Genomic DNA, 15,593 nt, shown 5'->3' with positions numbered 1-15,593 from the left:
CATTCAAGCATCTGTTAAATACAGCCAGAGAGCTGGTAAAACTCATCCGGTGAGAGGAGTTATCTCTGGGAGGTCAGCTTGCATTTGACGTCAGAACGAAGCAGGCTGGTGGGAAGTGATCTGCAGGGTGGTAGCATCACCTTATCTCCACTTGAGGAGAAAGGGGAATGCTGCCAGGTGGACATGGCTTGAGGAATCATGTGGCATCTGTTCCTTCGTTCTTGCAGTCACCATCCATCCAGTCATGGTCCTTGCAAAGGAGTCCTGTCTTTACCAAACGTGTGAAGCCCCCTGTCTAATAGCTAACTTCTTGTTGACTTTTAACAATCTTATTCCAGTTGGATCACGCTCCTCTATCTCTTCGTTCAAAAAGAATAGCTTTTGTCGTAGTTAGCAATTTCTCAGGCAAATGCAATTCTGTAGCATTGGCACGGTTCCATTAATCATATAGAGTAATCCGTTTGTGCCAAAAACCTATCAAATTGAGCTGCCTTTTTGAGAGCTGGTGGGAATGTGTACCCAGTGGTGTTCTTGCCGGCATATGGACTTCCCGTGTGTGCAAGAATGGCTGGGGCATGGGGGGGTCCCCCCCTTTGCTGTGCTCAGGGTACACAACTCGAGCAGGCTGAGAGAGCCTGGCAAGTCTCAGGACTCAAAGTGACATGGACAGATCTTAAGAAAGTTTTATATTTAGGGACACATGGCCTCACCAGCCCTTTTTCATTCCCTCCCCTGAAGTTTTCAGCGGTCAGAATAAGGACTTAAGTGTCCTTAAAATATAGACAGGAATTCTTTTAGCCTTAAGCTCCACCAGCAGTATAATGTGTGTCAGATGGGGACATTTACACTCAATGCCAGATGAAGGTAAGAAATGTGTGTTTCCTTGGGTTATACGGTGAACTGCTGGCAACAAACGGGGGACTTCATGTGGCCCAGCTAGCAAATGAGAAAGATCGTTGTAGTAACGGTGTTTATGAAGAGCTTGAGTGTTCAGCTTGATCATCTGGGAAACTAGAGAGGAGAGAGTCCTCTGGGCTGAACCCTGTTTGGGAGGTACGCTCACGCTGGGAGCCAGCCTTGTTGTGTGGCAGGGTCCAAGCCATGTGCGTTAACCAGGCTGTGCAGATGTCCTGCCAGAGCCACTGGTGGAGGAGCAGGCAGAAAGTGGCAGCACGTTTGGGGATGGATGGAGAAGAGAACAGGGGCTACAACAGGAGTATGGGAAGCACACAGTAGTGAAGCAGGAGGAGACAATCAGCTATGGAAAGTTTCAAGGCACTGAACCAAGCCGTGGAAAACAAGAGGCAGAGAGAGGAGCAGGGCTTGAGAATGGCAGATGCGAGGAACAAATAGAAAGCTGAAGAAGAGGGTCTCTGCATGAAATGGGGAGAGGCGGAAGGGGATCAGGCTCATCAGCTTCATGGCATCCTATTTTAGTGGAGGGTGGATATTGGTGCTAGAACAAGGCACTACCCATTGGGATAGAAAGAGGATAGGGCTGAGGTGAGATCATGTTTAGCTGGTTCTTTCAGGTTGGAAGGAAATAACAGTAACACAGTGTCCTGTAAGCTGTATGCGTATAATGTGAAATTCCGTGGTGATGTAATGAGATTGCTGTGTTTTAGAAACCCGAGTTACAGAGCTGCAGCTAACCATAGCTGTCGTAGGGCATGGTTTTCCTTCAAGTGTTAACGGTCTGTGTTGTGTTTGCTCGGTTGCCCAGGTGTTTCTGGCATGGCAAACTAGAGTGAGCGTGTGGGACTTTGTTTCCTTCGTTAGATCGCAGACGTTTCACAGCTACCTGGAGGACATCATCAACTATCGCTGGGAGCTGGAGGAAGGGAAGCCCAATCCCCTACGGGAGTCCACCTTCCAGGAGCTGCCCCTGCGCACCCGGGTGGAGATCCTGCACCGCCTCTGTGACTACCGCCTCGATGCAGACGACGTCTTCGACCTCCTCAAGGTGCTTTGGGCAGCAGGGAAGGGAGAAACGGTGCAGCTGCAGGAGCTGGGCCAGATCAGCGAATCTTCCCGGGAAGAGGAGGGTTGCTGCTATTAAGTGTATTTTAAGGCCAAGGCAAGCGCTCAGGACTGCTCTTGGGGCCCTTGTCCTGCACGGATGTATTTGTAACACGGGAGTCGCTAAGTAAAATGGCTTCGTTGGCTACTCTTGCTGCGAAGAGCGAATTTGGAGATGCTCCAACTGTAATGGCAAGGCTGCGAGAGCTGCAACCGCCTTGCTGAGGGATGGTGTGAGATGAAAGGATGGGGCTGAAGTGTACTGGGGGAGCTGGGGGAGGGGTGGTGGCGGGGAGGGGGGGAGGGAGCTTCTCAGGGCTGTGCGTGACTGTCGCCAGCACTAATTAGACCTTCCCTGTCAGGAGCACCAGAGATGAAATGTTAAAACGAGAGAGGCCATTCAAATTAGAGATGCCAATCTAAATCCCTCCCTGGACAGAGAGCGAACGTCGCCTTCCCCCTGGAGTAACATTTTCCCAGCTCGGCCAGGAGGAGCAGCTGTACTGCTGCTGTGGCATGGCGGGAGAGGAGGAGGGAGGGAGGGAGGTGTTTGGGGAGGGGTGTCATCATGTTTTGTGTGACAATGTGGCCGCTTTTCAACTTGTCACCCGTCTGGCGGGGGGGGGGTCTCCCGGTGGGCGCAGGGCTTGGACGCTGACAGCCTCCGCGTGGAGCCGCTGGGCGAGGACAGCAGCGGTGCCCTGTACTGGTACTTCTACGGCACGCGGATGTACAAGGAGGACCCGGTGCAGGGGAAAACCAACGGAGAGTTGGCTCCAGACAGGTAACAGCACCCCACCACCACGTCCCCCCATGTCTGGGTGCAGGGGGTAAGGGGTGGGGGGGTGGGGGACAGCGCAGCCAGCCCGGCTGGAGGGGACTCCGCCTGACTGCTGTTGTGTCAGGGGGGATGGCAGGGGGGTAGCCTGGGAGAGAGCTGGAGCGGTGCGGGGCGAGACTGGAGTTGCCAAGCAGACTGCGAGCTGCCCCGCGCCGCGCATTGTGTCGGAGCCAGCCTTGCAGCCTTTGTGGCACCGGGAGAGCCTGCTGTGGGGGCGATGCTGCCTGCCCCACCGCATTCCTCCCCGTCTGCCCCGCACCGTGCCGGCGGCTCCCAGATCAGGCTCCCAGCGAGTGGGAATCCCTCCTCTCCTCCCCTCCCTGTCCCGTTGCCGCTCTGATTTAATCCCCCCTTTGGTTGGGTTCCTAGCAGCTGTTCCAATTTCCCTGCCCTTCTCTCATCCTCCCAGCCGCGGTTCCCTTGCTCAGCAGATATTTCATGGTGGTTTTGACGTTTCGCAGGGGATGTGGGGGGCAGACAAACACCCCAAACGTTCCTGGGAAAACAGGCAAGAGACGAGGGCGACCCCCAAAGCGGAAAAAACTCCTGGAAGAAAATTTGCTGAGGTATGGAAAGGTTGCTCCTGCAATAGATGTAAAATGCGTATGTTCCCAGAGGTAAGTATAATGTACTTCTGGGGTTCCCCCAATAAGTATGTATATACCATGAAGCCATAATTTCAATACATCTCAAAAGTGAAGCAAGCTCAGACTTGGTGGGTGCTTTGATCCCTCTCCAAGGAAAATTCTGACTGAGCTGGAAGCCAAGTTTGGTGAAACAGTGGGTATCACTCTTCCAACCGCCTCTCTTCGGATGCAGTTCCCCTTTGCAGTGCTAGGGGATACGCACCTGATAAAGAACGCTTTCACTACGTAGCGCTTGAAGCCAAAAGCCTGGCCACTTGAGACAGTACAGATTTTGGGATGCTTCCCATAAGAATTGAAAGACTGTCCTTGCTAAACTCCAGCCTGCACCCTTCACTTCTTGAAATCATATGAAGCTATGATAAATATATATGTGAATATATGTATCTCAAACGTGTGTTCTACACTCTGTTTTTTTCATGGTTTTGCTGTGCATTAAATAATTGCTGCATCCCCAGTTCTCCTCTGAAGTGGCTGCATTTCAGTGATGTGAAGTAATGTATTTATTGTATCTTTCCCTTTTTTTTTTCTTTTTTTTTTGGTAGGGAGAAGGCAGAAGAGAACTTGCTAATCCGCGAGACTCAGATAAGAAATGGTAAAGAGATTTTGCAGGGTCAGCGTTGATATGATCAGCTAACACAGCCCTTAAATTATCAAAGCCTGGAGAGATGCCTTCCTCAGGAAAGGGAGACTCTTTCTGCTGGTTGTTGGGGCCGAGTTCAGAAGGAGGTGTTGGAGATGCAGGCTGCCTTGCAGCTGGGAGCCTGGGCACCTGCGGGCTTCCTGTTTTATCGTGGATTAGTTTGGGATGAAGAAACGTAAGGTATTGGGTTACACTAGGCCTTGGGGGCCCACCTACTCACTGAAGTTGATGAAAATGGGCTGTGAATGGCCCTTGCTCCTCCAGGGATGAGGTGAACACAAGCCCCTGTTTATAGTGGGTTTTTTCAGACTGGGAAGAGAGTAGGGTCAGTGATGCCAAGATAGGGAAGGAAGAACCATTTTGGTAGTCCTCACCTCTGTTTCCCGTTGGCCATTGGGTGGCTGAACTCGATAAATGATGACTTGGAGATACCCACATAAGAGTTAACGAGGCAAGCAGTAAAAGCAAGTTGGCAACTTCATGCGAAACTGAGGCTGAGGGGGCTGGGACTCATTTGTCATACATGTGGATCCATTGGTTTCCCCATAACCCAGGGGCTCAGCCTGCATGTTGCCTCACGATAAAAGGCAAGGGTGGCTTTATCTTTGCTGTGCCTCCTTCCCTTCACCCTTTGTCTTCAGATTTCCTGGTGGCTGCTCCAGAGCTGGGCGACAGAGCTGGAGCGAAGTGCGTTAGGTGCTGGGGCTTTTATCAGATCATTGTCTTTCAGTAAATTGTGTCACTTCAGCTGTGGAGTAATCTTCTAGTGGGACAAAGCAGTGCCTTAGTCCTGGTTGCTTTTGAAATGAGTCGTCCATAGGCAGCTGGCAAGGGAAGGGGAAACGAGGGGGCAGGTAAGCTCCCCACTGCAGGTGGGCAGGGGACAGCTTTGCATAGCCAGGGTGGCAGAAACCAGCACATGGTTGGTCCTTTGCCACCTCGGTTGCCAGTCCCCAGTATGTTAACTTAAGCTGAAGCCGAGAGCGGGTTAAGCTGCACACTGGCCTGTGACCTGGAGCTAGCACACACTCCCCCTGTGCGGCCACCACGGCACGGAGGTTTCCAACAGAAGGCATGTGGCTGGAGGGAGGCTGAAGCGCTCTGGTCTTACTGGGGCAACCTGATAGCTCGCGTGCCGGAGCCACTGGCAGCTCAAATCCACAAAGGGCCCAAGGTCAGGTTTAGAAAGAAAAGGGCTCTGTTTTTTACTTCTTTATATTTTTCATAGTTAATTTGCTTGAGAATGTGGTGAGAAGCTGCGTGACATCTGCCAGTGGGGGTGGTGACCATTGCTTTCTTTCCAGTAGCCCGGTGGTTAGCTCTAGAAAAGTCTGGAGTCAGCTGAGAACCCCTCAGCCTGAAGGGGTTTGAACCAACCTCCCCAAAAATGGGGCCACAACGTTTTTTGCTTAGAGAGCGTCCCGGGGTAAAAGCATGCAAGTTGCAACCCATGAGGCTTCTCTGCCCTGTGTAAACATTTGTGGAGCAGGAACCACATTCCCCTTCTCCAGGTGGGTGTTCCAACCACCACAAGAGAGAGTCCTTCCTTTGCAATTAATATTCAAATGTTTCACACAAGGCGGAACAGCTCAGAGTGTCTTGGTAGTTGGGACATGCTTCAGAGCAGTGGGAGATCTGCTTCAGATCCCACTCTGGATCGAGCAGGGATGGGATGTGAACTTTTGGAACTTCCCCCTCATCTGGCAGCCCGATGAAGCCCATCCTTCACTTCCTCTTCTGTTCTTTCAAGTGCTTGCAAACAAAATGTTTCAATTGGGGAGAATGGGAGGTTTTATTCACTGCAGCAAAGGTTTGCAGTGCTAAAAAAAAAAAAATAAAAATTGGCTTATTTCAAATAACATTAATTTTCAATGTTTTTATTCTGCTGCCAGACTAAAGCAGACATTTGCATTAGCCTATGTCTTGCCCTAGCTGAGAGCTTCCATTACAAGAAACAAATTAAATCCTTTTCTCTGCTCCATCATAACTGGAATGGAGGCTTGCTTACAGGGACGTCACGCTACCCATGTGTTGCAAAGTGCTACCATTACTTCTTCACCTGTGTACTTCTTCTGTGTCTTGGCATCACTTTGGGTATTGCTAGGGGAGGTAGCAGTGCTTCTGGTGGCTCAAGAGGGCTTTGGGTCTATAGCAAAGAGCATGTTTCTCGTAACAGTGGCCATTGGCAGTATCTTTTGCTCTTCCTGAGCCCTGAGGAGAGGAGAAGGGATAAAGAAAAGTTATTAGTCGTATCTGCTGTGGAGATAACATCCTTTCATGTTGTTGAAGGGTCCCAAGGGCCTGGCCGTGGGACATGGTGGCTGCTGTGTCAGACGGAAGAGGAGTGGAGGCAGGTCACGGAGAGCTTCAGAGAGAGGACTTCCCTTAGAGAGCGGCAGCTCTACAAACTCTTGAGTGAAGACTTCCTGCCGGAGATCTGCAACATGATTGCACAGAAGGTGAGGAGACATGACATCCTGTTTACCTCTCTATGACCGTTTCCAAGAGCATGGACGTTTGCTGATTGAAGGAGAGCTAAATCCAAGCAGCCTGTCACCCCATCCTGCTACCCCCTACTCCAGCCTGCAAGTGTTGTTGATGTGGGGGCTGTTTAGCTTGTGTATGGGGAGAAAGACTCTCCTCCATGGAGTGGCAGGGCTAGAGTCAATAATTAAGGATCTGGTTCATGATTGCATGGCAGCGTAGGTAGGATGGCTGAAGGGGTTACTGTCTTCAGCCACCTTCTGTGTCCCTTTTCTGCTAGCAGGGAATCTCTGTCTGCTTTTGAACTGCTGTGATTTACAGCCTAGCTTTTCTATGCAAACTGCCTCTGATTTCACTTTTACTGCTGTTTCTCTGCTGGCTCTGCTGAAGGGGCAGTGGCTGCTTTAGCTGTCCTAGCTAAGTCCTCTTGAGCTGGTATGTCAGAGCCCTGAAACTCCGAAGGGTACTGTCCGTCAACTGAGTGTTTTCAGGTGGGACAGATTTGGAACGGGATCCTTCGGCTAGATGGCTTTGTAAAATGGGCTCTGCATTCAGCGTGATGTTCTTGGATTGAGTTCAGCTTGCTTGTTTGCTACCCTTGTAAAGCTAATAGGGATTTCATGGTCACTTCTAGCCCCCAGAGTTTCTCCTGCCAGTATCACCGATGTGCCCTAATTTCCTCCACTCTCTTTTTCCTTCCCTCAATTCTCAACCCTGTTTCAGGAGAAGCGTCTACAGCGGACAGAGTTTTCTCCCAGGTGGATGTCTGACCATCAGCCCATCAAACCAATCAAGCAGGAGGTGAGGGGGGGTGCGAGGGGGAGGACGACAGAGGGAGGCGAGAGCAGATGCCTCCTGGGGGAAAAAATAAACCGCAGCATCGCTATTCAGTGGGAAGGAGTCGTTTGAAAGTGCTTGTGCTGAAAGAGAGATGGGTGGTAATGCCTGTCAAAGGCAGGCTGACATTCGGGGTTTCTATGGCGAGCAGGGAGGTGCTGCCCTCTGGATCGCAGAGGTAACCGGCCTCGCCGCAGACTCCGGTGCAGCTGCATATGGAAATCTGCGCTCAGTCTGGGGAATTCCACTTCAATGAAAGTGCTGGCACATTCGAGGCAGTTCAAAGAAAAGTTGAAGAAGGATGAGAGAGCTAGAAGAACCGGCTTACAAAGGGAAATGACAGAAATTCAGCCAAGGGGAAAACGTGAGGCTGCAAACACATGAGGGTGTAGATAGTGCAGAGGGAGAGAAGAATGACTGATGCAGTACGGAGCTGAGCTAGGAGGGGGTCAGCTGGAAATGGAAGTCACAATTTAGGCTGCTTAAAGAAATGCTTATCAAACTGCAGCCTTGTCAGCTGAAACGGCTCTTCCCGTGCCTCTTCACCCTCATCTCCTCTCCACCCCGTCAGTGTAACAGCGCTGCCGCTCGCGGGTCTGTGCAGTGAACCAGACCCAGGAAAATGACTGGAGTTAAATATAACCTTTTTCTTTGGTCGGGGTTATTTTTAACGTGGATCAGCTTTCCAATCCAGTTCACCACGCAGCCCCCAACAGTCACGTTGGCACAGCCAGGGACATGGTAGGGTGGAGATGGGGGGTCTTTGAACTGGCAACAGCTACCTAAAGCAATCGGTCAGGCAACACGGGATTAGCTTTGCAGGAAAAAATTGGCTTGATTCTATCAGGCTGTGGCCTAATCTCTCGCTGTAGATGTAATGAAAACACAGTTACCTGGTGTTTTGTCAAACCCTGGGAAATTAAACTGCAGGGAATATTCCACGTGAGCCAGGGTCAGGGGTTCCCGCAAAACAAAGGAGAAAGTACAGTTCTCCACAATAAATATAATTACTTAAAACAGATAAATAAAAGGAAGGAAGAGCTTCTCATCATGCTGCAGATAAAAGCCTGCCGAGAAGAAAATAAGACCCCAGCGATGGTCAGTTTGGGGCCAGTATTGCTCTCTGCAAAGCCCACCATGCAGGAAGCGCGGGGACACATGTTTGTTCACAGGCAGCAGAAATCCCAGAGGAGGAGGGGAGTGGGAAACACATGGAGCCTGAATGATGCTAATCAGTACCGCAGGTGCTCCAGGTCTGCGGCGGCAGAGGGCTGTTAATTGCTGCCTGTGGGCCAGTGAAACGTTTCCAGCGAGCGGGGGGCCCTCTCGGCTCCCGCTGCACTGAGGCATGGGGAGCCAGACAGCGCAAGGGTGGCGATGCTCGTGCTGGCTCCCCAGCAGGACATGGCAGTCATCCCTGCCGTGGAGAAGCCAAGGAAGGTGCCAGCATGTCTGATGGCTTCTTTGCCAAGTGAAGGGTGGACAGCAGGCAAGTCTGGGGGAGAAAACCTCAGCCCGGTGCAGGGGTGACCCCTACCTCCCAGCTCCATGAGCTGGATGTCGCCTCGGTCCGAGATATAACTGCTCCGTAGGCTCCTAATCCTGCGGGGGATTTCTCAACAGGTGGTTCAGATTAGCTCCTCATTAAAGAGCCGCCTGAGCAGCACCCTCATTAGGGCAGCGCTGCGGAAATCGGAGCAGGGGAGGTTTGGAGGGCGAGGGGCTGGGGCGCCCGGGGCACCCGCGCCTCCTGGCCTTCTGCCCCTGAAGCCTGATACCCACTGTCTGGAGAGCAAAGCAAAAGGCAGAAGTTTGGCCCTTTTGGGGTCCCAGGGGCGTAAGGCAGTGATGCTGTGTCCTGGAGTGCTCTCTGGCGGAGGGAAGGAGGCGGTGATGCCGCGGTCGCAGATGAGAGGGGTGGTTTTTATCCTCCAAGTGGGGAGGAAGCTGGAGAAGTGTCCCTTTGCCACCTCTTCATTCAGGAAGGAAGTTTAACTTGTGTTGGGTTCTTGCTTTTGTCGTTCCAATAGGTGTCTATTTCCACCACATCTAGTAGGAGTTTGCTTGTTTGTGTTTGCTTATTTTTTTAACCCTGAGTTGAGCACCCTTCTCCCCAGTGGGCTTAAGTGAGGCACTAGGCAGCAGGTCCCTCTGAAAATCTGGCTCTTACTGCACCTCAAGTGTCTCAAAGAGCCTGTGCCAGCGTTGCTGCTGCCCTGCAAGCGCTGCAGGGAGCAAGTGCGCTTGTTGCCGGCATCTGCTGCAGCCCTTGGTACTCACTAGACTCCACTTGTGGGTTGTACATTTCCCTTTTCTTCTCTTCCTGGATATGCTAGGATGACACCCTCTCCTTTGCTTCAGATTGCCCCTGTGCTTTGTCGGTGCCGTATTTGTGGTGGGTGGGTTGACGTGGGAAGTGCTATCGCTTCTGTGTCGCGCCATTACAGTATAGGGTGCTGAATGCACCCTGCAAGCTTAGAGAGGCCCTGGTGTCAGCACTGCGGCTTAGATGGTGTGTTCACGTTTCCATAGGATGTGAGGGGTGGAAGCTGTATGAATCCAGGGAAAGGGAAGGCCTGACCTGTGCACAAACAGTTGAAGAAATTAGTGCAGCACACCAGGCTGGCTTAGATCTACAGGCTGGAGAATCTAGAGGCTGATGGTCACATCCTCAATAAAATGTCTTGCTGTACCAACTGCTGGTGGCTGATTCCTGCTCACTTCTGTTTCTTCCTAATTGCTGCAGAACCTCATGGTTTTTGGTTCCTATTGCAATTTAAAGATTGATCTAGAAAGTTAAGGGAAAACAAGTCGATGATGATCAGGATTGGGCCTGAAAGGAAGATGTTTGAAGTGCAAGATTAGAAAATAGGATGGTAGAGTGGTTGAGAAAGGGATATGAAAAGACCCAAAAGTGGAAACGTAGAACCTGATTCTGTAGGTTCTTGGGCTCTTGTACTTGGCATAGCAGTTTCAGTCCTGGGCATCCTGGTGTTTGGATATTGATCAGTTGGAGGAAAGGTCTGAGAGAGACAACTGGAATGATTATGGAGCTGGAAGAATTGCTTTATAACGAAACATTAACCTAATTACAAAAACATGGGAGTTTTGTCTAAGTGTCTGAGGAATCCCAAGAAGACTGGAACGTGGCTGAAGAAGAGAATTTATGCTTGCCCAGAAGAGCTTGACTAGGAATTACTGGATGGAATAAGGGGATGAGAAATTAACTTTAGACTGAACGAGGATAAGCTAGTTAACCTAAAGGCAAGTGGACTCACAGAATGGTTTCCTTAGGAAAGTGGTAGAAGAGTGAAGTACTAATTATTTGCCAAAGATGTGAAAAGGCAAAGAAGATGGGCAGTGTTCCCTTGTGGTGAGTTCATGCTGTGGGTTTCACCTAAAAAGACCAGCACGGAAAAGGTGATTTTGCTGTCTAGTCTGTCGCTAGATGCAGGATATGGTCCTAATGTCATCAAGAGACCCATCACCCTCTCTTGGACATTTCTCTGTGGCTGTTGGAGGTTGAAGCATAATTCTCTTAATATATTGTTGCTGCTGGAGACAGGGAGATAATACATGATGCTCATCCTCAGAGAGCTGCAGGGGGAGATGTAGGGCAGTGCTGTGTAGGGAAAAGGGAGGTAGAGTGGGAATGAATGTACAATGAAACCAGACGTTTCTAGGCGTTTACCAAAACACTCCAAGGTTCCACTTCTAGGCAATGAAAAAAGGACAAAATCGTAATTGTGGTGCCAGATTTTTTTCTGGGGATTAATAATGGGCCTGGAGAAGTTGATGGTCTGAGCAGCAGCCAAGGGACCCCAGCTGATTGCTAATCCTCAGGAAATGCCTTCTGCCTAAGTGGCAGTTGCTGGTTATTCCCTGAAAATGAAGGTGGAGAAAACTGTATGCACACTGTTCTTTTCCGGCTGATATTCCCTGCTGATAAGGCACACATATCTTGGTCTTGCAGAATTCAAAGAGGTGGGAGTGGCTGGTGGATGGCTGACTCATTTGTCTTATAATTAAATTAAGCTAATAAAGGTAATTCCACACTGCCATATACATACCTCGCACTTTATTGGAGAAATAGGAGGAGGCGATCGCTGAGAAGCCTGCAGTCTCAGTGGGATCAGACACGGCTTTGCAGCCTGCTGGCAGTGGTGGGGGTGAGGAAGTGGGGCAATAAAGACCCAGGCGTCCTTGAATGAGAAAGCTGGTTGGGAGACACAGCAGGAAAACCGTCCAAACAAATAAGCCAGAACTAGTTCAGGGGAGATTAGTTCACAGAAATATGGCGGGCCTTATTTTGAAGCGGAAAGGAAAACACTCCAAACGATACCTTGATGCAAGGTTGTACCAGTCCCTTTTCCTATCCGAAGTACTGTGTTTTGTAGCAGAGCCAGCTTTGACAGAGTAGTCCTTCCTGCTCACACTTGCAACTCAGGGCTTTGCTAGCTGGAAGGCGTAGAGGTGTTGTATGGTGGTGTCAACAGCCTGAATCCTACGCCCAGAAGGGAAATACATGCAGTGCATCCCTGGCAGAGTGGCAGCTTGTCTAACCCATCGCTTCTCCTTCCTTTGTCCCTATGTCAGTAGGACTTCATTGCTTCACAAATAACTTTCCTTTACATGTTGCTTTTCATCTGAGAATTCATACGTACAAATCCTTTTTTTTCCTTTTTTTTTTTTTTTTCCCCCCCAGCCATTCATTGTAGGTATGCTTTAATGCTTGCTCAAAGTAAACCTGCCTCTGTTCAGACTTCAATAAGCCAATGCATTACAGTTTTTGGTGCACCATTTTGTCACAGGTAAACCCGAACGTGCTGAGTTCAATGGAGAAGCAGAGGCGCAGAGAGGAAGAGGAGGAGCGCCAAATCCTTATAGCAGTACAGAAGAGGGAGCAGGAACAGCTGCTAAAGGAGGAGAGGAAGAGAGAGATGGAGGAGAAGGTGAAAGCAGTGGAAGGTATGTGCGGCCAGTGTGAAGCAGAAGTGGAAGCTTTCAAAGCCGAGACTCAGATCTTGAATTAAGATTTTCCATTTGCATACCTCCCCTGCCAGACCTGCTAATGGGAATATCTTTTATTGTACTTACCTTGGACAAATTGGTCTGACTGCAGCTTGTTCCTTTGTCTATCTCCCTTGGTGTTTGTAGATGTTCTCTAGTGCACCCTTCGACTGTGTCATCTTCCTTAAGTCATGCTTATTTTCTCCCTTGCCCCAGCTGTACTTTTTTTGCTGCTATTTGTGGTTTTCCTCAGTTCCCTTCTGTCTCCCAGCTTGTGTCCTCATGGATTTCCCTGTGTTCAGGGTTAGCTGGCTTTGCTCTTGCTGAGTAGCATTTGATCCTTTTGCCTCAATGCCCGATGAAAGGATTCCCTTTGAGGAGAAGGGGAAGGAGACAAAATGGGAGTAGCAAGAGTAGTAGTTTTATATTGCTACTGGCCTTATCATCTGGAAAATTAAAGATGAGAGGACAAGGCTGAATAGAGCACCAGAGGTGGCAACTTCAGGTGTTGGTCTTGGTTTTTTGTGGTTTTGAATTAAATGCTGATTTAAGCTGTTCTGCAAGGAACAGCCATGTTGCATTTAATACGTCAGATCAAGGTACAGACAGCAAGCGTTTAGTCAGTACACGTAGGCACTGGTGTCTTAAGAGCAGGCTCATTTCTGATGACCTTCTCTCTGTCAGCCTCCCTTATGGGGATTCCTTTATCTGCTGCTTTTGCCGCAGTGGCTGGCCAGGCTGTTGCAGTTCCGGGAAAAGGCTGAGCATCTTCAGAAAACTGTGGTGGTAAGGTATGGCAATATCAGTATCATGAATCCTTAAGTGGATAAAGAATCAGAAAAGGAAAAAAGATTAAGTTCATGCAGACCTTGTAAACTTTCCAAGATGAAACAGTCTGCTACCAGATGTTTGGTAGCAGACCAGATGTTATCTAAGAATAGTTTCTTTTACCTGCTTACCTTTCTAACCTTTAGAAAATCCAATTACTTGCTTGGCCTTCATATATTCCTGGTTGCCAGTCCTAGCTAATCTGGTGCTTTAAACTGAGAATCATCCAGCTTCTATATCTGCCACAGATATCTGTTTCACCTTGGCAAATTGCATATCCTCTGTGCTTTAATTCTCCATCTGTATAGACAAAACTAATCTTGAAGTTCCAGAAGAGCTGCAAAATTAAATGTACCTGTTAACAGGTCTTGTTTTGGTATAAGCCATCTCCTTTTCTGGGTGAATGCAATCACTACATCATCTTATGCAAAGGCACCAGAGCCACTCAAAGAAACTGGAATGGGAGTGGGCAGTAAACTGTTTTAAGCCAATTTAGCATATATTCATGCTTTTTTTGGCAGAGGTGCTTTTATTTTGGTTTGTGCAGTTTCTTTCAGTTTAGTATAAACTTGTCCCTAGTCAGTTTAGGCTAAGTCAGGAGAAGTCTCCTTTTAAGCTGATGCAAAAGCCGTTTGGAAAGGTTATTTAAGTGGCTGACTTGTTCAGTTAAATCACTGCAGTATTTTTCATCCCTAGAAACAGCAGCTATTGAGGTAAAACTTTGGCTTCTTAATCATCTTTCCTTATTGCCAAGCACACCCTCCATTAGCATTTACTTTCTTGACAGTTCTTATGGACAGAAAGTAACTTGAAAATTAAGTAATTTGTTTTGCTTGGTTCAGATTTGTTAAAACTGGACATCTGTTGACAGAGGTTTTCTTGTGTTTTGCAGTCTGTTTGGGATTTAACATTAATTTTGTAAGGTCTTCTGTAGAGGTGTGATGTGAAACACAGGGTGAAATATCTGCTCTCTGATGAACTTCATCAGGACCTCACCTGCTTCTCAGTTTTGGACTGTTTGCCTGTTTTTAGATTACGTTCCTGTTTCCAGTCTGGGATTTCACTTCGCCCCAACTCCAACGCACACCCCAGGTAGCGAGCCTCCTGCTGGGTCCATCTGTACCTTCCTGAATTTAAGAGCTATAGCAGTTTTCTAGATTTCTACCACAACAGCAGATTAGAGTTTCCCAGTCCTCTTCCCAGATGCTGCTCCAACATTCTCTCTCGCACATATGACTTTCTAGCTGTTTGAGGTACTTTATAGAGCATTGATTAGACTTTGAAAGCTGCTAGGTAGGACTCAACCCAGGCCAACAGCATGACAACGAGCTCTGCCAGTGATCTTTAACATGTTATATTAATCACTTGCTCTGGTAGAGGGACCTGCCATTAAATCCTGAATGAGCTCCAGTCTGGTACCAGGGTAGCACTCCCTGATTCCTGTCAGTTTACCAGGTCAGATCCCTGGCAGGCCTTGATGGATTGGGGCGTTGGACTAGATGATCTCCAGAGGTCCCTCCCAACCCCATGTTGTTCTGTGATTCTGTGATTTCTAAAATGTACATCTCCTTACCTCTTGGCTGTTCTTGCCATGAGATTTTCCTTTTGCTGCCCAAATCATTGCCTCGTGTTTTTTTCAGCTTTCTCACTTAGGTACCCATTACAATGTCATCTAAGTGATGTTAACTTTATGAAAAAAGCATGAAATACTGAACTGTGCTTGGACAGACTGGGATAATCTCTGTTCACTGCAATTTTATGTTGGACTTCTCATCATTAAATGTTATAATAGATACTGTTGGATTCTGAAGGACATCTTAGATGCAAGTTCTGTCCTCACAACTTCATGCTACCCAGAGTTTTCTAGCAGGAAATTGGACTTTCTTTTACCAGTCTTTGACATACCAGGCCATGGACCTCCCTGGAAATACCCACCTTGCAGCTATTCCTAGTTTTCTTATGCCTTCAAGCCCCGTCCCCAGTTTGTTTTTAACTGACAGAGTAAGACAGTAAATTAATACTCTTCCACAGAGCTGGTGCTTCTTGAGTCTTCGGCATGTTCCAAAAATGGAGCCTCTGCTAGAGGGTATTAGTGAAGTCTCCCCCATCTTTCTTTTGCTATGAGTGTTCCCCAATGTGGCCTGTTTTCTGGGTTCTTACTCCTGTGACATCTCTCCTTGAACATTGCTTCCGCAGAATTCTGCTCCTACAGAAGGTTGGTACAACCACAGGTGTTTAGCAAGTCAAATGAATTCAGATTTCCTATAAGAAAAAGGAAATGAGGTTC

General features: G+C 48.7%; 1 protein-coding gene across 1 annotated transcript in view; it reads left to right on the top strand.

The window, feature by feature from the left end:
* The window catches only part of CECR2 (CECR2 histone acetyl-lysine reader), a 98,539-nt gene that overhangs the window by 72,468 nt on the left and 10,478 nt on the right, over positions 1-15,593 (top strand). The window contains exons 3-9 of the mRNA XM_074167419.1: positions 1,780-1,963; positions 2,664-2,803; positions 3,322-3,426; positions 4,050-4,099; positions 6,437-6,606; positions 7,355-7,432; positions 12,280-12,436. Of these exons, the coding sequence (XP_074023520.1) occupies positions 1,780-1,963; positions 2,664-2,803; positions 3,322-3,426; positions 4,050-4,099; positions 6,437-6,606; positions 7,355-7,432; positions 12,280-12,436 (884 nt within the window). The remainder of the gene's footprint in view (positions 1-1,779; positions 1,964-2,663; positions 2,804-3,321; positions 3,427-4,049; positions 4,100-6,436; positions 6,607-7,354; positions 7,433-12,279; positions 12,437-15,593) is intronic.

The sequence above is a fragment of the Numenius arquata genome, chromosome 2, assembly GCF_964106895.1.
Source record: "Numenius arquata chromosome 2, bNumArq3.hap1.1, whole genome shotgun sequence".
Classification (NCBI taxonomy): Eukaryota; Metazoa; Chordata; class Aves; order Charadriiformes; family Scolopacidae; genus Numenius; species Numenius arquata.
This window is presented reverse-complemented; position numbering and strand designations above follow the sequence as displayed.